The 25,469-nt window shown below is 34.5% G+C and overlaps 4 protein-coding genes across 32 annotated transcripts in view; 1 reads left to right on the top strand and 3 right to left on the bottom strand.

Annotated features, from left to right (window-relative positions):
- Window positions 1-5,507, bottom strand: part of nprl3 (NPR3-like, GATOR1 complex subunit) — a 36,771-nt gene extending 31,264 nt beyond the window's left edge. For 5 of the 13 annotated variants that reach the window (XM_073942636.1, XM_073942626.1, XM_073942621.1 and 2 more), the window contains exons 1-4: window positions 5,354-5,507; window positions 4,895-5,091; window positions 4,317-4,386; window positions 301-339 (exon numbers count right to left, since the gene is read on the bottom strand). In XM_073942636.1, coding sequence (XP_073798737.1) covers window positions 301-339; window positions 4,317-4,386; window positions 4,895-5,091; window positions 5,354-5,382 — 335 coding nt within the window. In that variant the 5' untranslated portion in view covers window positions 5,383-5,507. Of the gene's footprint in view, window positions 1-300; window positions 340-4,316; window positions 4,387-4,894 lie in introns of all 13 variants that reach the window. The other 8 variants (XM_073942676.1, XM_073942657.1, XM_073942668.1 and 5 more) reach the window with 4 other exon arrangements.
- Window positions 5,508-7,423: 1,916 nt separating this feature from the next.
- Window positions 7,424-20,166, top strand: hbaa2 (hemoglobin, alpha adult 2). Of its 17 annotated transcripts, none has more exons than XM_073940255.1 (8): window positions 7,451-7,644; window positions 9,408-9,483; window positions 15,721-15,844; window positions 15,991-16,028; window positions 16,118-16,191; window positions 19,379-19,483; window positions 19,585-19,792; window positions 19,947-20,162. In XM_073940255.1, exons 6-8 carry the CDS (start codon window positions 19,389-19,391, stop codon window positions 20,073-20,075), a joined length of 432 nt encoding a protein of 143 aa, XP_073796356.1. In that variant the 5' UTR covers window positions 7,451-7,644; window positions 9,408-9,483; window positions 15,721-15,844; window positions 15,991-16,028; window positions 16,118-16,191; window positions 19,379-19,388; the 3' UTR covers window positions 20,076-20,162. The 17 variants fall into 17 exon arrangements, with proteins under 17 accessions (XP_073796326.1, XP_073796320.1, XP_073796316.1 ...); XM_073940249.1 differs by having other exon boundaries at window positions 7,458-7,644; window positions 15,986-16,028; XM_073940245.1 differs by lacking the exon at window positions 15,991-16,028 and having other exon boundaries at window positions 9,408-9,511.
- Window positions 16,993-17,830, bottom strand: hbba2 (hemoglobin, beta adult 2). Its single transcript, NM_001003431.2, has 3 exons — window positions 17,594-17,830; window positions 17,289-17,511; window positions 16,993-17,198 (listed from the first exon to the last, which is right to left on the bottom strand). Exons 1-3 carry the CDS (start codon window positions 17,683-17,685, stop codon window positions 17,070-17,072), a joined length of 444 nt encoding a protein of 147 aa, NP_001003431.2. The 5' UTR covers window positions 17,686-17,830; the 3' UTR covers window positions 16,993-17,069.
- Window positions 20,167-24,223: 4,057 nt separating the features above from the next.
- On the bottom strand, window positions 24,224-25,039 carry ba1l (ba1 globin, like). Its single transcript, NM_001013027.1, has 3 exons — window positions 24,891-25,039; window positions 24,568-24,790; window positions 24,224-24,468 (listed from the first exon to the last, which is right to left on the bottom strand). The coding sequence occupies exons 1-3, from the start codon at window positions 24,980-24,982 to the stop codon at window positions 24,337-24,339; spliced, it is 447 nt and encodes a 148-aa protein (NP_001013045.1). The 5' UTR covers window positions 24,983-25,039; the 3' UTR covers window positions 24,224-24,336.
- Window positions 25,040-25,469: the final 430 nt, after the last annotated feature.

Raw genomic sequence — 25,469 nt, forward strand, 5'->3', positions numbered from 1 at the left:
CAAAATTTTAGAACAATGAATGTTTAAGAAAATTTCAGACTCAGTGTACAAAGAAATTCATTCCAAATAAAAGACAAACAGCGCACCAGTGTTTCTGTAACTCAAACCAAACCAAATAAGTGTGAACACACCCTTACACATAAATTACACAAGATTATTATTATTATTTTGCCATTTGAATGCATATATATGTGAACATCAGCATATATATGCCAGATAAATTACCAGGGAGAGAAAGTAAACAAAGATGGGGTGCTCTGGAGGAAGAAGAGGTGGTTTAAAATGGGGGTTTAATCTTACCCTGATACCAACTGTTCATCAGTTAGTGGACTTTGTTCTCTGAAATGGGAATGGGCCATAAAGAAAGAAAAAAAAGGAACAAACAAAATGGAAAAATGCAGCAGACACGTTTGCAGGATGCATCCCACAAGGGTGACAAAAACAAACCTCACTTTAAGATTTCAGACTGAGCGAATGGATTAAAATTAAAAAAAAGAAATCAGCATTACTGAAGACTGCCTTCTTTTATCATATTAAAGAGTCTCCTACAATAGGTTTATGCGATTTCAAGGTCCAGTCTGCTGTGATTGGTCTGCAGCCTACAGCACGCATCAGGAAACAAACACCCGTTAGAGCAGATATACACTGTGCAGTTTCGGTCTGATTTTGAGCCTACTCTAAATCAGCTTGGCCGTGCATCTTTTGTTGTGCTGTGCTCGTGCAGTGCACATTGGGGAATGTATATTAACACGTTAACCTCTCAAGATCGGCAATCACATGGTCAAATCACTTTTTGACTTATTATAATGTGTAAAATTATACATTGTGTTATGAGCACAACACATTATATTTTTAACTGTAACTTGCTGTTTAAAAAAGTGTATAAACATGATTATATTTACAGAAGATCTCTATGATGTTTACCACACTACTTTGAATATTTGGTCTGAAATTGCATGCAAGTAGAACTTCAAAATAGGGCTGCACGATAATGGGAAAATCTAACATTGTGATTATTTTTTATATTCTGCGATACATAATGCAATATGAATTCAATTTCACCAGATAAATTGAGCATCTCTATTTGGAAAGAATGTATAACGTTAGATCGATTGAGATGATTCTGCAGTGGGAGTGCATTTGCATAAAATCTACTAAACAATCTATAAAATGTTTGGGGTCTCTCTACATGTTTTTGATGTGGTCTGTGCTATTTGCAGTGCATTTCTGTATTTGCATGTGTTGTGAGTATTTTCACGAGCATGTTTAGTCAGAGATTGATGAATTAATGTTTACTATTTGCATCTCCATCAAATCTAATCAATGATCTATAAACTTTTTGGGGTCCCCAGACACACTTTGGTTGTGGTCTGGGCAATATTTTCATACGCAGCGATCTATAAAAACAATTAAGGAGAATGATACAACTGAAATAAAGAATTTTATCATGTCCCGAGTCTAACAGTATTCAAGTACATTAACTGAATGAGAAAAACAAAAAGGTCACAAGGTCACAAACTACATTTTCTTATACCTAAATGCTTTTAAAAATCATTATACAAATCACAGACATCAACAACACATGTAACTGATCAATTATATTACAAACTCAACATTGCATATCCTGCAATGTTACTATTGCCAATCATCACACTGCGTTATCGATGCTGTACAATATATTGCGCAGACCTGCTTTAAAACAATATTAACACTATAATTGACTGTGCAGGGTTCAACGCTAAGGACATTTTCTACTGGCCCGACTGGACCAGCAGTTCAGATTTTTACCGGCCCTGCCAAAATTTTCACTGGCCCCACCAAAATAAATAAATAAAAAATAGCTATTTATTTAGCCACATATTTTAAATAATGAGTCAAAAATAATGTTGTTGAATCTAGAATTTAAATATTTTTAAAATGTTAAAATATATAGCAGTAAAATACAGCAGTATGGAAAATGTGCAGGTATTTTATTGCTAAACAAAAAGTGGCTGACCTAAAAGTGATGGAAAATTATGCAAAACATCACTTCATTTTTTTCGTTGTGTTGCACCCATGTAAATATCTTTTTCCACAACGTTGGAAACAGACGTTTTCTTTTAGCCTCATAATTTGATGTTGTCGTCTCTTCACTGTCCTGGTTTTTACCAGGTTGTGAAAAAAATAACGTGCTAACAACAACCAATCAGATAAAAGGAACCAAAAAGCAATATGGGGTTCACGACTTTACAGAAAACGTAGCATTCTGAGACTTAAAAGCACAAATTGTTTCTCAGTTCTAAGACTGTATTTGCATACAATTGACATAGTAGCAGGCAAATAAAAATTTGATGACAAGGCAGCACTGGCCTGATCGGGCCAGTAACGATTCTCTTTACTGTCCCGAACATCTCTCATGCTGGCCCCGGGCCATCGGGCAGTCCTTATTGTTGAGCCCTGCTGTGAACAATGTTGTACTTTGATAATGTTAACTGCTAATACAATTTCCCTAATTATAATTCGCAAAGAATACTGATATAAAAGATTTGACTGAGTAGGTGAACATCTGAATTTGTGAATATGAAACCAACTTTACCCCTTCACAACAAATCTTTGCTCTTTCTAAAGAAAATCTGTGCTGCTTTATATTGCTTGCTTTTTAATATTTGACATACTCATTACACACTAAATAAATGTATACTATTCTATCAAGATTAATGAGAACTGTGGTGATATATACTAGTTAGGCATGGGCCGTTATAAGATTGTGACGTAAGACAACTTTGGATAAAAATATCAAGGTTACATAATAAAAAAAAACTTTTTCCCAACATTGAACACAATATATTTTATTTTAAGAAACATTTTAAATATTTTGGAAGAGTAGATTTTGATGTGAAGTGTCCTTTTCTGCTGGAGATACTGTGACCCTATACTGGGGTCATAAAAAAAAATTCTACATATACCGAAGTGAAGCATTTAACCAAGGATCTGAGAATCCTGGTAGCAAACTTATGTGTGTGTTGTTTTAGCAAAACATTCATTTGTGTTGTGTTTTATTTTCATTTGTTTTCATTCATTTATTCTTCATTTAATTATTTTCACTCATTCATTTTCTTTTCGGCTTAGTCCCTTTAATAATCTGGGGTTGCCACAGCGTAATGTACCGCCAACTTATCCAGCATGTTTTACGCAGAGGATGCCCTTCCAGCTGCAACCCATCTCAGGAAAAACATCCATACACACTCATTCAAACACATACACTACGGACAATTTAGCCAACCCAATTCACCTGTACCACATGTCTTTGGACTGTGGGGAAACCGGAGTATCAGGAGGAAACCCACGCGAAAGCAGGGAGAACATGCCAACTCCACACAGAAACGCCAACTGACCTAGTCGAGCATCCAGTGACCTAAGGCGACAGCGCAACTACTAAACCACTATAAGGCGACGGCGCCACCTACTCCGCCACCGCGTCGCCCATTTAATTATTTTATTTAATCATGTGATTAATAGTCATTTATATAATTAGCATTATATCATTTTATTGATCAATAAATAATGATTTAATTATTTTTTGTCATTTTATTATGTTTTTATATTTTATTATTTTCCCATCATTATTACTTCATTATTATTTCCATTTTTCCATATTGTTATAATCTTATGACTGTGTGGATTCAAGTGACACTTGTTTTCATGAGTAAGAGATAGAGAATGTCTCCATTTCAGGGTCTGTATTGTCTCTGGACAATATTGTGAAACAGTAATTTTCCTCTGCTGTTGCTTGTGGTATTATAACACTTGTTGGATTCATCCTGGTAAGATAAAGTTTGAGCATTGAATCATAAGCAAACTAAATTTATTCAATAAACTCTGCTCTTTCTTTATCATCATTACTTCATCTCCTGCTTCCGCTCCTCTCTTTCTCAGTTAACTCCTATATTGATAGGAGACTTTTAATTCAGTTGAATACTGGTTAACAAGTTTAGATATTGAAAACTTTGCTGACTTGTTGTCCAGATACCTAGAGAAACAGACATTTTTTTTACAAGATTTGGCATCTGGGACTGGATCTTATTTATCTGGCATGTAGATGGTCCAACAGTAGGAACAATAAATCATAAAATTCTGTCGGTTTTGAAAAAGCTTGACTTTTCCAACCTGTGGTAAACCTTGAAACCGCTTATCGTCCTATGCCAAATACTAGTGATTTATTAACATGCCATTTGGGTTGACTCCATGCAAAAAAGGACACTGTATTTGAAATATACAATTTTAAAAATATATAGAAATATGTCAAAATACATAAAGGAATCTGCCTTGTATTGTACCTTGAATCACCATCCTGGTCCTCTGTAGAGTCGCCTGAGGTATTCAACACATATGGACTCCGCTGTTTTGCTTTGATAAAAAAAAAAGTACATTTTTTTTTACACAATACATTTGAAAACTAGAAAATAAGCAGTACCTCTTCTAAATAAAATAACTCTTGTATAATCTGCAAATAATATTTCAAACTGTGAATTTCTTGCATCTTCTGTAAACAAGTTTTATATTCACGCGTTCAGACTTTTTCCTTAACAATATAATTTCAATAATTTTTTTTGCCAAATTCTGAATGGTGAAATCAGATCAGCAGCCAATGAGTATCAACGTACAACATTGTTCACAGTCAAATAAATAGTGCTAGTGTTGTTTTTAAGTCATATTTGCTTGTGATTTCAACCCAATATTCAAAGTACCATGGTAAATAATAAAGGGGGCATGTCACAAATTGTCACTGAATGAATGTGTGAACCGAAAACCAATTTTACCTCAATAACCTTAATCAAGTTTGGTTTTTGACCCTAAGAAAACGTTTGGGCACCCCTGCAATAGATGAAGCAGGAATAACGTTAACGTTACTTACATGTAGCAGAGGACGTGTTTTCGGATGCTCTCTGGAACGGGTATCGGAAGAGCAGTTTATTTCCTCGGCTGCCAGAACTTACTAATATCACACTGATGGGACTTGTTTTTTCCCCATTGGGCTGCAGGCTGGACTCGGATTGTTTCCACATCGGCTTTGGGTCTGAGTTTAAATCTGCTGTCCACTGCTTGTACATCCTTTTGTGAAATACTTATGTTATGTCAAGGGAATTAAAGCTAAAACTGTGACTTTATATGATAAGATTGGTTAACTTAGGTGTGGTTGGTTAAATGTTTGATCTGCATTAGAGTTTATGAGTATGAGAAACCCGGTACATTTGATGAAGTGCATTACTGATAACCTAAATGAGTGGTTGATAAATAACAAATTCTGTTAGCCTGCTGGCTAACGTTAGCCAAAATCAGCAACAAAATAACCACACGCAACGTTATCATTTACCAGATCGTAGCCCAAATTGTTTTATCCATCAGTCAACGGCTGGCTAAATATGTTGATTTTACTGTGATCTCAATCTGACAGTGAAAAAATAGCACTGACAGCAAAACGTCAGTTCTTTCTATGGTTCTTTCTAAAACACAACAGCACAGTGTTTGGTGTTACTCTACGTGCACCGTAGAAGTACAAATGACGTGCTGCAATAGTTCCGCTTCTCTCTGAATGAGTCGTCCCTCGCCATCAAAATGCATTTTGTGCATATTTTACTGCGTAATATTTTATGTTGTCTGCTAAAGATGTTAACAGTGACACAGTGAGTGTGCGTGTGTGTGTGTGTGTGTGCATATATGTAAATATAATATAGGAAATTGCCAATTTTATACACACACACACACACACACACACACACACACACGTGTGTGTGTGTGTGCGTGTGTGTGCGTGTGTGTGTGTGAAACAATCTATAAAAATAATAGCAAAGTGAGCTTTTTAAGCTAAAAATAATTACTTTAGGCCACTTTACATTTTTAATTCAATCAGTTTGCTTGTTTGTTTTTTTTTACAAGTAAAGTTAACTTGTTGTATTTTACAATGTATGACTTTAATGCATAGAAAAAGAGAAACAATGAAAAATCTCACTTTTACTCACTCTGGTGTAGAGTTTCTGGCACCCTAGATTAAAACTACTCACAAAAAAAAATAACTTAAAATAACCCAGACTGAATATAGGTAAATTCACAGCACATTCTGCATTTCTGGATGCATTAGGGTGGGATTTTATAGGATGTGAATCTGATGTGAATTTAGTGTGAGAAGATTACATAAATTCATATAAACTAACAGTGTTCTCAAACATTTTACACCAATTACCAATTCAGAAACTATTTCGTTGAAATATTTAAATAATTTTCACCACAAAATATAGTAGACCTAATATTTAGCTCGATGCACCATTGATTGTTAAAAAAAAAAAAAAAAAAAAAAAAACTTTTCACAGTTCAAAAAGTTGCAAAAAGAATATATATTGTTGGCCATTTTAAACATTATTTGGACAATGAAACCGCACTGTTCTTAATTAAATACAAAAAAACGTAAATGATTATGTAAATAAATGCTGTAGGCTATTAAAAAATTTAATAAAACTGTAACTGGTGAAATCACAAACTAAATGACGTTAAATAACTTGTTGCGTGAGGTTTTTATGTGACCATTTAGAACTCATCGCCTCATTAAGGTCATACAAGGGCCTTGCTCATTTAATGAAATGCCATTTGTCATTTGAAGCGATTGTTAAAAAACAGTACCAAAGTTTTAAGTTGAAAACAAATGCATTTACGACCTAAAGTGTAGTAATAAAAATACAAGAAATATTTTTCAGTCAAAAAAAGAATCACTCCAAGGGGGAATTTCTTTAGAACTCTCTAACAGATCAAATTAATAAGAAAAGGTGTTTTTACCCTACAAATTCTGTGTTCCCAACAAAGTTAAAGTTATAAAACACTTAAAAGTGTTACACATACCCCACAAACGAGATTGTATCTAAATTTGGTAATAATTCCTAATTCAAATTCTGTCTTCTGTAACTCAAGTATCAAACCGTTTTTGTCGAATGTCCACGTTAAAGTGTTTTGGTCTGATTTATATCGTTTTTTTTTCTTTCTTTCTTTAAATCAAAATGTAAGTTTAACATCGATTTTTCCATGTTTAATATAATTTGTTACTTTTCTTATGACAAGCATAATTTATAGGCAATTTGTTTATTTTATTGGGTAAATATGCTTAAATGTAAATTGTCTTCATCATTACATAATTTGCAGAATTTTCTGTAAACTGACTTTGACTTAAACAGTTTAATTACTACATTAAAAAATGTTTACAGCAAACAAAGTGTAAAAACTGTGACATTTTATAAGTACTTTTAAAAGTTTTGCATCTGTACCCTGTTTTTTATTTTAGTATTATTTTTAATAATTTATATATTTCCTTGTTTATTATTGTATTTGATGTCATCCGTTGTTCTGGTTAAAACACAATCGTAAACAAATAAATATAAATAAATAAACTCATCCTCTTAATGTTTCATAACAACACTTAAAGTTTGTCACGTGATATATTTATTTTTCAACGAATATTGACAAACACGTCCTTACAATGTGGATAACTGCACTTCGTTGTTTAAACAGCTTAATAATGACTACATTTTTGATCTATGAGTTATGGGAGCTGCCTGATCTGGCGTTGCAGAGGGACTTCATCAAATTCATCAACTTCCCCTGGATTAACGTTACATGAAAGTACGTGGCTGTTTAGCTGGGATAAGAACAGTTAAGGCTGTAAAAGTGTGTATCTGATGTAAATAAACATGTCCGATTATCCGATTATGTGTAAACACTGAAAAAGAAGCAGATTTGTATTTAGCCAATGATCACGTGACATGCTAAACGTGCGGTGGGATCGTACCTTATATAATATAATAGCCTATATATATATACTCAACTCAGAAACTATATGCATGCACGCGCACACACACACACACACACACACACACACACACACACACACACACATATATATATATATATATATATATATATATATATATATATATATATATATATATATATATATATATATATATATATATATATAGAGCAACTCTTTCTAAAATATCTTCAACCTACATTGCATATAGGGCTGCACAATATATCAGAGAATTATCAAACTTGCAGTTGTGTGCAATATACACAACACAATGACTTACATTTATATTTAAGAATTTAGCAGATGCTTTTATCCAAAGCGACTTAGACCCATAAACACACCAAGAGCAGCGGGCTGCCTGGAGCAGTTGGTGGTTTGCTGCCTTGATTGATGAGATTTCTGTTAATCACTCCCACCACCTAATCATTGCTGGTCCCAGGACTCAAACCTCCGACATTTTGATAACAAATCTGCCCTAAATTTGCAATTAATTAGATATTTAATTTATCTTTCTGTATCTGCCATTTTGTACACCACCTAAAATACATTTCAGCACATCAGGAGATGTTGCATGTCAACATGCACTTCTGAAACCAAGCAGTGTAGGCATGCTAGTTTTCAGGACAAACATGTAAAGATTTTAGTATTTATTCTGAAATATGACCATGTATGCAAGCCGAGGTTAAGAAAGCATTAAGACAACATGGAAGTGTCTTGACTCTTTCATATTTTGTTGTTGTTGTTTTTGTTGTTTGTTTGTTTTCCTGGTTGTTTTAATGTTTTCAGGTAGAGCAAAGTGGTGATGACCTTTATTTATTTTATTTATTTATTTTATTTGCATTGTTAAAATGTGGTTTGTTTTCAACTAGGCTGGTTGGCTGGTTTTAGCTGGTCGACCAGGCTGGTTTTAGAGGGGTTTTGGTCACTTCCAGGCTGGTTTCCAGCCATTTCCAGCCTGGTCTTAGCTAGTCATGCTGGGAGATGACCAGCTAAAACCAGCTTGACCAGCCTAGCCAGGCTGGGAGCCCAGCCAAAAACAGCTATGTCCTGCTTAAACCAGGCTGGTCAAGCTGGGTTTAGCTGGATTTAGCTGGTCATTTACCAGCCTGACCAGCTAAGACCAGGCTGGAAATGACTGGAAACCAGCCTGGAAATGGCCAAAACCCCTCTAAAACCAGCCTGATCGACCAGCTAAAACCAGCCAACCAGCCAAGGCTGGTTTAAGCTGGATTTTCCAGCAGGGTAAATCATTCTGTTCCCTTTCAGTTCCCTTTTACAAAAGGAGGTTACAGTCATGCTTTCTTTTTAAATAACATGTTGTTGTTGTTGTTGTTGTTGTTTTTTTTTAATAACATCACTTACTGTATATTGTATTATTTAGAATGTTATTGCATAACACATTTTCTACAATAGCACACAACCCTAATTGTAAGCGTGAATGTCCTCAGCATGAACAGTATAGTGCGGGTAAATGGAAAATCTTTTAAATTTTTCAGACAAAACTAACTTCCCAGCAAGTAAAACACAAAATGTAATTAATCAATAACTAATTTCAATCATTGATTCTTGCTTACAGAACAGCCACTGGCTCTTCACACTCTTACCTCCACCTGCTTCTGAAAGTCTACATCCTGTCCAGGAGCCTCCAGTCAGTAAGTGAGCGTCGTCGTTTAATATCATGTGAGGCTGGCTCTTAATCACTTTCCAGAATCACTTGTAAGAACACCAACTGGAAACTCATCTTTTCCATGAGCAATTGAATACATTAGATATAAAAAGAATAAAATTCCTCTAAATTTTTCTATAAGCAATATCACTAATGTTAGAGCACCTTTTCCAGGCCAGATAAATACGATCCAGCCCCAGACGCCAGATCTTGTCAGAAAATGTCTGTTTCTCCAGTTATCTGGACAAAAAGTCAGCAGAGTTTGCAATACCTAACCCTGTTAACCAGTATTTAACTGAATTAACAGTCTGCTACCAATATAGCAGTTAACTGAGAAAACCAGAGAGGAGCGGAAGCAGGAGATGAGGTTATGATGATAAAGAAAGAGCAGAGTTTATTGAATAAATTAGTTGCGTGTGTTTCAATGCTCAGACTTCGTGTGACCAGGATGAATCCAACAAGTGTTATTATACCACAAGCAACAGCAGAGGAAAATTACTGCCTCACAATATTGTCCAGAGACAATACAGACCCTGAAATGGAGACATTCTCTTATCTCTTAGGCCCCGTTTACACTAGTGCGTTTTAGTTTGAAAACGCATAAGTTTTGCTACGGTTACGCCATCCGTCCACACTACGCCGGAGTTCTCGAGCGCCGAAAACGGAGCGTTTCGAAAACGCTGGAGAGGCCGTTTTCATTCTAAAACGCTGCAGCTCCGTCTCAGTGTGGATGGGGAAAGACGGAGATATCTGAAAACGGAGGCGGGGCTGCAGACATTCGCCTCTCTGATTGGGGCTTTTCCTCAATATTAAGTAGCCTAACACACAGTTCAGTCCTGAATCTTCTCCGTGTAAGTTCAGACTTCGCAAGTTTGATCAAGGCTGCATCTCTTCTTCTCAGTTTGATATGGAAAACATACCGAGGACCAGCGTCAATCTTCACAGGGAACAGTGTACTTTATAACTTCATTCACATCACCTTGGCTACGTTGTTTCACTTTCTCAACAATAAAATGTAAACTTGATATAAGGAACTGCCTATTTTTATTTTAATATTAACAACTAAACAGACAGCAGAAATGTTGAGGCGTCGTGCTGCATATATGAGCGTCATCTTCACTGTGTGCATATTTATAACAAAACGGAGCCGATAACAACTGCCTCCTTTCAATTTCAGTGAAAATACGAAACACACCCTCTCTTTTGCTGAATATCAGTTTTAATAATCGATAATGGCCATTATAAAAGTATAACATACAATAAGTTTATACATTATAGGAAATAAAGGCAAGCGATCAGTCAATATACAGAATGTAGGCTACGTGCTTACATTAATCATTAACTTATCTTTGCGCTCAGCCAAAACACGTTACCTGAGAACAAGTAATAGATTCCAGTGACCAAAGTCAGGGAATATGTCGTTAGATAAAGACAACAAGATGAATGAAATATCACGTTTTATAAATATAGTGAGATTAGATCCAGCGGGAGATGCTTGATGAGAAGTCCGACTAGCAGAGCTCTCATCTGGGTAGATGGGCTCCAGCGATTGCCAAAGTGTGTGTGTGTGGTCACGTGATGTGCGTTTTCAGCGTTTTGGTGTGGACGGAGAGCAGTTCAGAAACGCTGGGTAAAACGCGAGTGTGGACGCGGATCGTTTTCATTCTAAAACGCCGTTTTAAAACTAATACGCACTAGTGTAAACGGGGCCTTACTCATGCAAACAAGTATCACTTGAATCCACACAGTCATAAGATTATAACAATATGGAAAAATGGAAATAATAATGAAGCAATAATTATAGGAAAATAATAACAATAAAGTATAGGCACGTAATAAAATGACAAATAATAATCAATAATAATAATCAAATCATTAACTAATGATCAATAAAATTATAAAATGGTAATTATATAAATGACTAATGATCATATGATTAAATAAAATAATTAAATGTAGAATAAATGAATAAAAACAAATGAAAATAAAACACATCCCAAATGAATGGTTGCTTTCTTGAAACAACAAACACACATAAGTTAACAACAAGGATTCTCAGATCCTTAGATAGATTCTTCACTAAGTAGCACTTCTTGTGTGCATTGCCTCTTCATGTTGATTCACTTTTTGTCCAGGAAACAAACCCTATTGATAACCCTGTTTTAACATTAAAAATCCTTAATGACCCATTACCTTCTTAAAAGCAAACAAGAATTTAAAATGATGCTGTTTTGATACAGAACAATTATTACATGTAAACCATTAATAGTTGTAAAATCACAGAGTACGCATATTTAGGCATCACAATTGATGACATTAAAATTGAAGCAAACACTAGTATGATTAGGGGGGAAATTCTTCAAAGTTTGTGCTTTAAGGGAACTTTTTAGTGGATGTTGCTGTTATGAAGATGTTTTGTACTTGAATCTGAAAATTTTCTATTATTTGTTGGTATTGGGACTTGAATGTAAAGAACATGGGCAAGTTGAACAGTATCGTTTAAATGTGCAGGAGGATGTGGGCTGATTTAAGCAATATCACACAACTGCCTCTTTAATGATGTCACAGACTGTTCTACATATTTTTAGTTAGAGGATACTTGATATTTTTACATTACATGACCTCTAACAAACTGCAGCTTGATAGAACTTAACAGAATCGACACCTTAATTGATTGCTTTGTTTATAGTTTCCAACGAACTGAATCATCATTGAATTTAGGCAGAGATCTTCACAAGACTTCAGAAGTAGCGGCTTGTGAGAACAGCCACAATTACAGACAAATGTTTCTGCTACACTGACTGGATAGTGGGGTTGAAAGCGGGTCCAAAATTGGTTTCGATGACAATGGTCGGGCAGCTGCTTGAACAAAAAAAATAAGCATTTATTAGGTCACAGTAGTCTCTTTCCCATAAAACAATTGAAATGCATACATGCAAAGTCTTTTTTCAAATACATCAAGGAATGTGTTATGCAAATTAAAATAAACTAAACAAACCCTAAATAAACCTTAAATAAACCTTGCCAGGGTCTGCGATCCAGTTTCATCAATGTTGATTTTGACACTTGCAATAGTCAGAATCTGACAACTGCACCATCATGATTACTATAAAATTAGTAAAAGCACCAAAATCACGAAATGTTGATTCCAGTGTGCTATATTGTCAGGAAAAGAATCAATGCTTTATGTAGTGATTTTGTCCAAATCCAAACTCAGACCTCAGAAGAAGCTGCTTATTAACCAATTTGTAGAGTGTTACAAAAAAGTGAACTGGAAAATGTCCAGAAATACAAAATTCGATTATCTTTATACTTTTGACAGATTAATCTGTGACAGCTGTATATTCTCAATTGTTATTTTTTTATATTTATGAAACGGATGTGAAAGTAAATAAAATCATCTAAAATCTAATTTATGTTTTATTTTGCGGCAGTGCAACTCTTTTAGCTTTATCTGGACACTCAGACGTGTTCCTCCCAAAATGTTGGTTCTTTGTTAAAAGTGATAACTGAATATGAATGCCCTGTTCTTTTTGATTTGTCACACCCTTTAGGTACCATCTGTTGTCCCCAAATGACCCTCAAGCATATCTCATGCAACTACAAATGCCTATAAAATATATATATTTTCTTCAATTCTCTACGTTAATGTTTTTGCCTATACAAAAACTCTTTATCAAAATATTCTAATAACCAATTTGATTCTTATAATGTGCAAAACATTTAAATATCTAAAAATAAAAACTAAATATATATAATAACCTAAAAAAACATAATAATAAAAAAATAAATAAAACTTTTTACTGTAGAAAATCTTTTGTGGATTTTTTTTTGTATTTTGAAGGTAAAAGTTAAAGGTTTTGTATGTGTTTTGATGTATGTTTTTTATGGAACCATAGAGGATGAGAATAATTAACTTTTATCTTAAAATTGTTGTTTATTGGCATCATTGGTTCCATAATGAGCATTTAGTATTCATGAAACCTTTAAAAGGTGTGCAAAAAATATGGCTTTGCATATGGCTTTTTTGGAACCCCTGTGTCAGTTTTTCAAAACAGTTGTTGATTTATAACGTTGCAAATATGAAAAAAGACATTCAATGCATTACTGTTTTCACCTAAAAATAAGTGATAAAAAATATTTTTGACATGATGTAAGATTAGACTGCATTTTGGTTAGCTATGACTTTTTTTGTTTTGTTTTTAAGGCTACCATAACACAGCTAAATATATAAGTATTTATGCATAAGATACATGTTTATATTCAAATAAATACAAACATTCACTATTTTGGGAGAAAATGATTCAGTGAATAAAAAATCATCTGCAGTTGTTGGCTGAAGTCTGAGAAGTGGAACTGTTGGGTGAGGCAGCAATAATTATAAAATTTACATTTAACACTCTGCTTTTGCAATACCAAGTGGAAGGGATCGGAAATGAGTTTTGACAGCTATAAGGATAAATCCGCCTTTTTGGAAATATGTGCACTAATTATTAACAGGCCTATATAAAAAGTTCATAAGTGTTTTTTTAATGCACAAGTCGTCTATTTTAAAATAAAAGTCGGTTAATCATAAGTACAGATATTAAATCCAAAACATGCTGGAATGATCACAGTGTTTAATATAAGGTCGTTAAGCTCTCTTTGCATTATATGTGAAATTTTATGTAATGACATCATTCTGATCAACGTTATTCTCAACGTTGTTTTCCCTGTTTTACTTAAATATTTGGAAGCTAATATTCATATTTGTCTAATTTTCAATAATATTTGCAAACGTTCATGTTTTGTATGGTGAAGAAGAAAAATCTTTGGTTCTAATAAATTTATTACAATAACCGCCAAATAGGAAATTAAAACGGTGAGAAATCACCTATAGGCCGATGCGTTGTTTATTTTTTAAATAGGCTAAACAAATAAGATGCCGAAACTTACTGCAAAGTTGCAAAGTTCTTTTTAAATTAGAATGCAGAAAAAATTAGCAATTAATTTTATTTGGACTATGTTTAATCCTCACAGATAAGTTTAGTTGCCTTAATTTGTTGAACTGTTCAATTTAAGCTTGGAATAAAATTAAAAATAGCTACTACGGATATCAAATTCCGAGTTCATATGAAGCATGCAACTCATTATGGTAGAATAGTAGTATGCATAATAATAATAATAATAATAATAATAATAATAATAATAATAAAACTCGTGTGATGTTTTGTAGTTTTAAGCCATATGAGTGGATTTTAATTGTGGACATAAGAAAAGCACTGATCGTTTATAACGAGGGAACACGTCTGCTATACACATTGAAAACATGGTTAAAATGTTTTTAGAAAGAGAGACTTGTTTGGCTTAAAGTAAAAAAAAAAAATGTATTAAAGTATATGTAGGTTGAATCGACTGTTACCCTGATGAAGGCAGTTGTTTGCCGAAACGAGTAGGCGCAGTTTTAGGAATAGCCACGTATTTTAAATATTTTTTCCACATTTTTTAAGAGCCTTGGACTGATTTTTGCTATTCATTCTAATCAATCCCTTACCCAAAGGTCACCGACACATTATTTAAGCTACATCTTAGTTCCTTTTGTTTGATTTAGGCATTTTATATATAGGTTGGTTTTGTTTGAATCAGGGTTGTTTCCACTTTCTTAATGTGCATTTATTAAATGTCTGCAAGGAAGAAACCCGCGAGTTAATTCCCATAAATAAATATTGTTTATATTATGCCATGCATGAATTAAGACCACTCACTCAAGGCATCCTATAAGACTTTTCTTTCACTCGAATACAGTCAAAGATATTTAGAGAAGTATTTTGGCGTTTGCAGCTGCAATGACAAAGGGCGTTTTGTTCGGTTTTTAATACTGAGTGTAAGCGCAGCAAGATTCACTTATGCTATAATAATTGTGCATGAAAAAAGATATCTGTTTGCTACGTCACAGAGGTTATTTTCGTAAAAAACGTAAAATAGTTTACTCGTAAGATCAGGCTGGGGATTCTATCTTCTGGTTATAGACTGCGAAAATACATTTTCACCCCCAGCACTAACACCAACATCAAAGTGTGCAATATAGAGCTCTTGAACTTAACGTGTCCTCAAACGCTCTGTTCGGGAAAAAGGGTGCATTAAAATATTAAAATCATGTTTAACTGGGGCAGAACAATGGCTATATAAGAATGTCGACTCGAGAAGTTTACTGGAGATTGCATCTTCTCGCCTTGTTTTCCAGCACCGAGAATTGTACTGACTGTAATCTCTGCCGGCTTCCAACTGGTAGCATCCGCTGTGTGAAGTATGTACCAGACTGCGGTTCGTTCCGGGACGACCCCTAAAGCAGGGAACTAAAGGAAAGTGTGAGTTAGTGAGATTTAACTGATAATTACTTATTAAATTGCTGTAAAATGAGGATGCCTTTAAAAGTTATGCATAAATACTTTTTATCAATTTAATTAACTTAATCAAATCAACATTTGTTATGACTACTTTGCATTTAGAACAGTTGGTTGGCCATAGTTTTTCAGGTAGCAATCCATGCGGGTAGGTCTTTTAAAGCATTTTAGAGATGTTGGCAAGTTCTTCTGGATTTATTTTGTCTCAGTTTGTTTTGTTTCTTTATGTCATTTCAGACAGATGATGATCAGATCAGATCTTTGTGAGGAGCACTGGCTGTTAGACTCCTTATTCAGGCAATAATATCATTGTAATTACAATTAATTACAATTACAAAAATAATGTTTTAAAATGTAAATAAAGTTTCAAATTGACATGAAAAAACACCTTAAACCTTATTTGGTGAAAATACTATAGTGGCCTAAGACGTTTGCACAGTAGTTTATCAAAGAGCTTGACCAGTAAAGTACAATTTTTAATAAAAATAAAAAAAACTATCAAAAATATTTTGCTGTTATTTTACTGAATGTGAAATAATGAAATATTTAAAAGCATAAAATTAACTTTCCTGCAACAACATTATAAACTGAAAAAGTTAAACTACTGTGTCTTTCTTTAAAAGTGCATCGTTATATTGGATTAACTGAAAAAAAGTAGTTTATTCTACTTGCCTTTAAGCAAAAAAAGAAACACGTTTTCGTGTCAGGTGACCACATGAAACAAGACTGCTAATGTGCTTTTCGGTTTTAATGTATTTCTAATGTGAGCTTGATTACCATCTTGCATGATATTTATAGTCAAACTGAATAGCATCAAGTAGTTTACTTGAATGAAAATAAAATAACCAGCAATAGCACAAACTGTGTATTTATTGTAGTTTAGTGCAAAGTAAAAGTTTACTTGGATTTTGATTTTAAGTTGAACCAGAGTAATTTAATTAATTCATCGTTTATAAAAACGACATTTTACCTTTGATGACTAATGTGTTTTTGTTTCCTGGCAGAATAAATATTTTGAGTAATATTTAATTAGATTTTTTTGTTTCATTATTTTGGAAAACTATGCACCATCTTTTCTAATGCGCGATAAACAAAATGACTCAGAATCCACACCTTGATTGATTGCTTTATTAATGATTAAAGCATTGAATCATCATTGAATTGAGGCAGAGATCTCGTGCACAGGAGTTCAGAAGTAGCGGCTTGTGAGAGCAGCCACAACTACTGACAAAAGTTTCTGCCAGGTTGACTGGACTGAGGGGTTGAAAGCGGGTCCAAAATTAGTCGCGATGACAATGCTCAGGCAGTCCGCCAACAGCTGCGTAAATAAAAAAAGAGCATATATTAGGCCCCAGTAGTCTGTATAGTAGTGTATTAAAATCGACACACTGAAAAAAGTATCATGTACCTTGAAGTTGTCTGGATCGACGTTGAGTTTCTCGCAGTGCAGCTGGCTGAGTTTGGCGTAAGTGGTTTTGATGTCATCCACGTTCTTGACAGCTTTCTCCAACGCTTTCAGCACAGTTTTGCCGTGTTCTGAAACTTTGGGGTTGCCCATGATTGCAGATGCACAGGATAGATCTCCAAATGCGCCAAAATACCTCTGAGTCCAGGGATAAACAACCAGCACCCTTTCACACGAAACAATTGAAATGCATACATGCAAAGTCTTTTCCAGTATAATAAAACGATGTGTTATGTATATTACATTACCTTGCCAAGGTCTGTGGTCCGATTTCATCGACGTTGATTTTGCTCCAGACACTCGCAATTGTTTTGCGCTCGGAATCTGACCACTGCACCATCGTGATTATCAATTTTTCTTCAAGCGAATGCTGAGCAAAGATAGGCTACGTGCGAGTGTATTTATACTCGCACTCTACGCCCTGAGGCGCTGATTGGTTATTATGGCGTATCTAATTCACACTTGGATCTGATCGTTACATTTTGAGAAGCTAAGTTAGATTTGCAGGAGCCCATTTTATAGGCTACCATAAAATATACGAATTCAATCACAAAAGGAATGTATGCAATGTTTTTGTCAAGAAAACAATCAGTGCTTTATGTTATGATTTTGTCAAAATACTAACTTGTGAATTATACAATTTAAAACAGCCTATAATCCAGTGTACAACAAAAACTGCCACGTCGTATATGAACAATTTCAATGACAACCGAGAATGCTCGGATGCTTCTTTTTTATATTTATTAAACGAACGTGAAATTAAATAAGCAATAAGCAAATACAGTTTTTATTTGAACCAGTGCCAACTCTTTTTGCTTTATCTGGACACTCAGACCCGTTCCTCCCATTTCAAAGTATTCTTAATTTCTTAAAATTGATGTACGTCCTGTTCTTTTTTTACTTGTCCCACCCTTTAGGTCGCACCTGCTGTCCCCAAATGACCCCGAATGGTCATTATAGCATCAGTGGTTAATGAACACTTAATATTCGTGGAACCTCTGAAATGCACAAAACATTTTTTTCACAATAGACAATTGACAAATGAGGGAAGTCAAGAATAGTTAATTGAAAAATCGAAAGGTTTCCATGTGAACAAAAGGACAGGTCTACCTCAAAGGCATCGCCAAAGAAACAAATGTTGCAAACTAAACGTAAAATAGTCAATTGTTCAAATAAATTGTTGGTACGTAAAACATTCAAATATATTCAATAAATGATTTACTGCTTTTCTTTTATAAAACTTATCGCAATGCTTAAGTAAATTAATTGTCAACAGTACGAGGTAATTTCTCTGAATTATTACAAATATGGATGTTTTAAAGAAAAGCCTTTAATTGCCCTATCATGAATTTTTTTTTTTTATTGGATTTCTTAAATTCAAATGTTGCTAGTGAACACACTCAATACATTTTTTCCAACATTTTAAAATAACTTGTAAAATATCAGCAATTTGGTAAAGGTAAATATGTCGGTTTATGGTAAAAGTACCGGAATTAAGATATATAATATGAAAATATGAAGTGCAAGACCAATTTATAAAAAAGAAAAAATCTAAATGAAACATTTTTGAACACTAAATCATCTTTATTTTTTGAAGTATGCCATGAAATATTTCTGATTCTCATTTAACATGTTTTCTTGTTTTGTTCTGTCTTACATAAGACTAAAATCAAGTGTAAACGTGCAACAGGATTATGTTTGTTTGATTTTTTTTGCAAACCAACAATGCTGTGTGTAAATCAATATTTAAAACAGTCATTTTAAAAATGACTTTAACAGTCATCATCAAACGACAGTCATTAAAAAACGACACACACACACACACACACACACACACACACACACACACACACACACACACACACACACACACACACACACACACACACACACACTAACTAAAATCCTCCGTAATTGTTGGCTGAAGTCTGAAAGGTGGAGCTGGTAATGTAGGGTGTGGCATCAATTCCCTTTATAAAAAGACTCATTTTCTACATCTAATACTTTTCTCTTGTGATACCACGACGTGGAAGTGATCAAAAAATGAGTCTGACAGCTAAGGATAAAGCTGTGATCAAGGGCTTCTGGGGGAAAATCGCCAGTCAGGCAGATTCCATAGGACAAGAAGCTATGGGGCGGTAAGAAGTTAATTTTAATTTATTATTTGAATTTAAAAACGCATTCAAATCAGTAAGGAATGGTTTTGCCAGCGTGTAAACAATTATTCTCCTCCTTGCAGAATGCTTACTGTCTACCCACAGACTAAAATATATTTCGCTCATTGGCCTGACCACTCTCTTGGATCTGCTCAAGTGAAGAAACATGGCAAAATTGTGATGGGTGCTATCACCGATGCTGTGGGAAAAATAGACGATCTTCTTGGTGCATTGAGCTCCTTGAGTGATCTCCATGCCACCAAACTCCGCGTAGACCCTGGAAACTTCAAGGTGAGCTTAGTGCTGTTTCAATCTTTTCACGTTAGTGGGTGTTGAAATCTGACACCCAGGTCAGGGAATGGAACTCAGCTAAGTTAAATCAAATGTAGAGATTTGTAAATGGTTTAAGATGAAAATGTACGTTATTCTTGTTTTTTTCTTCCAGATTTTGTCCCATAACATCCTCGTGACACTTGCAGTTCATTTCCCCGCTGACTTCACCGCAGAAGTACACGTGGCTGTGGACAAGTTCCTCGCTGCTTTGTCTGCTGCTCTTGCTGATAAATACAGATAAACTCAAAACTCTCTTGTTTATGTGCAAATCCACTTTAAATAATGAGGATAAAAATATCTGATCCATTTAATAAAATCTAAAATAATCAGAAGTGTGTTTTGTGTGTGTTAATTTTTACCGACACAAAGGGCTGCATTTACCACATTACTTACCAAACAGGGTACTTATTAGGTTCGAAAACACTATACTGTAAATTACCACAAAATTTTTTCATGTGAGAAAATATTATTAGACTACAAAAGGTATTAGAAACTGATACAAGTCCATTAAACAAATAGACTGGATGAAGTTAAAATCTTAACATAATATTTAAATTTGTTTACTTTAAGAGCACCCAAATATTAAGTGAAGATGAATGTATTTTCTCCATTATAATAAATATATTATAAAGTTTTTCAATCAGTAACAGCTCGGCCGCTTCCCTACTTCTGGTCTCGATCGCAATAAAATAGCTTATTGCATTGACTTGATTATTGCTCATGGGGCTATGCTCCATAAGATTATATTGCCTATTTCATATTTTAAATTGTGCAAAATGTTTTTCTGTTTTTTTATTTTTATTTAGTGACTAACCTAAATTTAATTGATGATATGCATGCTTTATTTATTGTTAGGGGCAAAATAAATTGGTTGAGCATTACCCAGATCTGGGCCTCATACTCCAAACTCTTTGTTGATATCACAGACCTAAATCTATCTATTCCCTGTTCCCTTAATCACTGCCTATTCTGGCTTGTATTGTTAAGATTTCAGATGTCTGAAACTTGGTACTTCTGGCGATGATCGCCTCGGTGTGATGAATCGTTACAATCATTATAAGTTGCTTTGATTAAATGGATGAGTTTTAAACAATGCATAGGGTTGTCAGTGCCTGTGTGTGGCAACAACCATTCATTTTAGCAAACTTTTATATTATTTTTCATTTTTACACACACATGTTGTATTGGGAATGTATTTATAAAGTAAAGCGGCATTACGGCCTTATCCACTACCCCTTAACCCAACCCCTCACATAAAACAACTTTTGATTTCAAAAGACACCTTTAAGTATGATTTTTAAGCATTTTGAAATACAAGGACATCAGACATCTGCTTGTAAACCACCGTAATAGAAAACAACGTTTTTATACCTGTGTATTTCAAAAAAAAATATATCCATGAAAAACCTTCCAGCACACTAACAGTGTATTGAATTAGATGTAACCACATTTTGTATTTCAGATGCATTGTAGTACGCATGCCTAATTAAGCAAAACGTATTTGATTTTTTTATGTATTTATCATTTTGTATATCATATTTACATCATTATTATTATAATTATTATTATTATAATAATTATTATTATTATTATTATTATTATTATTATTATTATTATTATTATTATTATTATTATTATTATTATTGTTATTATTATTATTATTATTATCAATGTTGCAAACCCTTTGGACTGTTGCAACCATGTTTTGTTTCAGTTTTTTACAATGGCTTTGACACTTTTTTCAATACAATTAACAAGTTTGCTAAACTCTTAACGCACCAACACACCTAAAACACACAATTGGCAAAACTGGAAAAACTGTGAAATTACAAAACTGTAATTCCATGCTCAAAATCAAACATTGTAAACTACACCTCTAAACTTCTATTCAAAATACAATTTTTAACGAACACACTACACCATGTCTAACAAAACTCTGCAAACATGTTTCAGAATGAAATAATGATTCAAAACACTATCTCTTCCAACAGAAACATTTAGTCAATCATAACACACTGACAATAAAAACACTATCATCAGCTGACATTACAGAAACTGCATTGTTCTACTTATGTTTCAGCTCTGCCCTTATATTTGAAGCCTCTCTACATTTTTGTTTTGTTGGGTTTAGTGAATGCATGCATTTTGTTTCTTATGTTGCAGAAATTCAATACAAAAAAAATTAACGACCATCTCAGAGTAGCTTTATAAAATGTACAGTTTGTGTAAAAAAATATAAATAAAAAACAGACACAGAATTGCTGCAGTACAGACTTTATTTGCAAAAAGACATCACTGCAAGATATACACACAGAAAAAGCACCGCAATTATTACAAAAAACAAAAAACAAAGTAACCTTCTATTCTGTCCGATCTTCTGCATTTGCCCGGCTTCTTCTTCTCTGGCCCGGCACGGTGACTGTGGGCCTTTGGCCTATTATGTTTCACCCGTGGCAACGCCTTTTCACCAAGTTGAAGCCAGCCTCGTCAACATAGATAATTTCACGTGGGACTTGATTGGCCTCCAATTCCATAACTCTTTGAAAGTAATTTGACACATAGTAGATATGCAGTATAGTACAGCATTTACACTATGTACTAATGTACTCTAGGTTTATAGTTTACTGCAAAACACATTGTGTATAGTACAGTATTGCATAACCTTACATGAACGTAGTGGTGACGGAGTTCGATGCGTTCACTGTTCCCTTCAAAAGCTTCAAGAGTCTTCTTATAATCATACAGTATGATCATGTGTTTGGAAAAACCTCAACACATGAGTGTGCTTCCTATGGGAATCTGTTGTGATATATAAACATAACTGCAATAAACTGTTTCTCATTGGCAATGAAAAAAAATACAGGAAATATGGATTTGTTTCAATTCACAATTCACTTTGACTTTAGCCTATAAGTTCTGTTTAGAACATGATGTTATCTGTTTTGACATACTGTGTGAAAGCATTTGTAAATTTGACTGTAAAATTACATTGTTTTGGTCCTGGTTAGGTTTGTGTGTAAAAGAAGACAGTGGCGCAGTAGATAGTGCTTTCGCTTCACAGCAAGAAGGTCGCTGGGTCGCTGGTTCGAACCTTGGCTCAGTTGGCGTTTCTGTGTGGAGTTTGCATGTTGTCCCTGCCTTCGCGTGGGTTTCCTCCGGGTGCTCCGGTTTCCTTCGGCTAATTTGTCCGTAGTGTATGAGTATGTGTGTGGACATCTCCCAGAGATGGGTTGCGGCTGGAAGGGCATCCGCTGCATTAAAACTTGCTGGCTAAGTTGGTGGTTCATTCCGCTGTGGCGACCCCGGATTAATAAAGGGACTAAGCCGACAAGAAAACGAATGGGTGCATTTTGTGTCAAAGCAACGATAAATGTATTATGTATAGCCCACGAAGACGGATGTTATGCTAATGTTGATGCAGTCTTAACTGCGTTAAGAGTTTAGAAAACTTGTTAAATGTATTAAAAAAACTGTCATAGCCATTGTAAAAAACTGTATTAGGTCAGCTGCAACATTTGATTTTACCTATTCATAGGGCTCATGCAGTAGTGAGAAAAGGGTAGCTGAAATAATGCAATACAACGTTTGCTTTGCAAAACACCAAAAATTTATAGATAGGGCCTACAAAAGGTGTTGCCACCGTCCCCGTTTATAGGAAACGCTTCAGTTAAAGACATTTTATCCAGACAATAATTCTAAAATGCTTTTTGAACTTCTGGTTAGTTTTGACGTCTAATTGTTTGAACTTTAAATTATATTTCCTTAATTGTGTAAAATGTGAAATTAGCAAGCGTTATGCAAATGTTGTAAATTGTTAAAATTCACTTGGCAGAGTTAGTCTTATTTGTCTAAATATCACAAAAAGAAAACTACATTTTGATATATTTATTTCCTGAGTGACTGATGTCAGTGTAGATTGCCATTTATTAAACAAATACAATTATTATTATTATTAAGATTACATAGACTTACTACTGAACATGTCAGTCCGAAAAGGTTCCGTTTGAACTTTGTATAGGCTATTTGTAATTTTGAAGGCTAACAAACTGTATTTGGCTAACAGGTTGACAAAATTTGGCCCCGAACTAGAAGAAATTGTTGGTTTTCATTTTTTTTTTACAACAATCAAAAGCCTTCTGATGTTGTTCAAAAAAGTAGAATATCTGCTTATTTTGAAAGCATGCTGTACAGCCACTGGAGGCTGTGATAATTTTAATTTCTTTTATCAATGAATTCAAGCCGTTAACACCCAAAGTCTGCAAATCTATCAACTGTATTTAATAGACTTACTTTCAGCTGTTGACGCAAGCTTTCGATAAAATTGTAATTTTGATCATAGTTCACAGGTTGGTATATTTTGTGTGACAAATGAAGCAAACAACAGTGAGATGCTTTTAACATTATTTTATTGATCTTATTGTAAAAGCGTTAGATCTTTGTTTGAACAGCTCCGCGCGGTGTGACCTTCTCCAACACACCTGACGTTCATTGGCGATGAGACTCTAGTGATACTGTCTGCACAGAGCGGAAACCACCACAGCCAGAAACTTCTGCCAGGCCTCCTGGACGTCAGCATTAAAACCAGCCTGGCCAAACTTCATGGCAGCGCAAACGGTGATGCAGTCAGCGAGAAGCTGCAGAACAAGAGATCAGTTAAGCTGCGGGTTCCCCATATACTAATTTAAGAGCACGGCTGTTTAAGTATTAACATCATTCAGTTAATGCAGACGTACCCTGAAGTTGTCGGGATCCACATGCAGTTTCTCAGAGTGCATCACACTGAGGGCGGCATAGGTGTTCTTGACGTTGTCCATGTTCTTGATGGCTCTCTCAAGACCTCCCATCACAGTCCTCCCATGAGCTGCCACTTTGGGGTTACCCATGATCGCAGCGGGGCTTGACAGGTTGCCGAATGTGGCGAAATATCTCTGAGTCCAGGGATACACGATCAGACATCTTCAAAAACAGAGGCATTAAGAGCGACATTAAATAAACTGCATACAGTTGGCATCAACTAACACAAAGACAAACTTTCTGCAAAGTAAAGAGGTGATACCTGGATAGGGCCTGAGGTCCGATTTCATCGATATTGAGCTTTCCCCACAGACCAAGGATGGCTGTGCGCTCGGCATCTGTCCACTCAACCATGTTTACGCTTTAGGATGTCCTTAGGTGCTTGCTTAAAGTCCAGTAGGAATCACTAGCAGAAATTCAGAAACCGGGGTGCATTTTATTGATGTGTGATGTCTCCGCCCCAAAAAATATGCAAAGTCTTATTGGATAATTTCTTTGAGAAGATGACGCATGCATGATTTTACTGATCGGACCCTATCCAAAAAAGATGTTTTGGAAAAAAAAAAAGTCTTAAACATGAAGCATTTTTTTTAACATTTTGATCGTGTCCATATTTATTATTCAATTTCTTATGCCAAACAAAATATGTTCAGTTAAGGTCTGAAAACAATAATAAGTTATGCTTTCCAATAATAATAATAATAATAAATTTAGAAGAAGTTGGTGGAAAATTATTGTTGGAAAGCATTTAACACGAAAGTGTACTACACTTGTTTGTTTATTCACAGTTACAATATCAAGTCCTTGACATGTAAATATGACAAAACACATTTTCAAATAT

Source organism: Danio rerio, chromosome 3 (genome assembly GCF_049306965.1).
Source record: "Danio rerio strain Tuebingen ecotype United States chromosome 3, GRCz12tu, whole genome shotgun sequence".
NCBI classification, from domain to species: domain Eukaryota; kingdom Metazoa; phylum Chordata; class Actinopteri; order Cypriniformes; family Danionidae; genus Danio; species Danio rerio.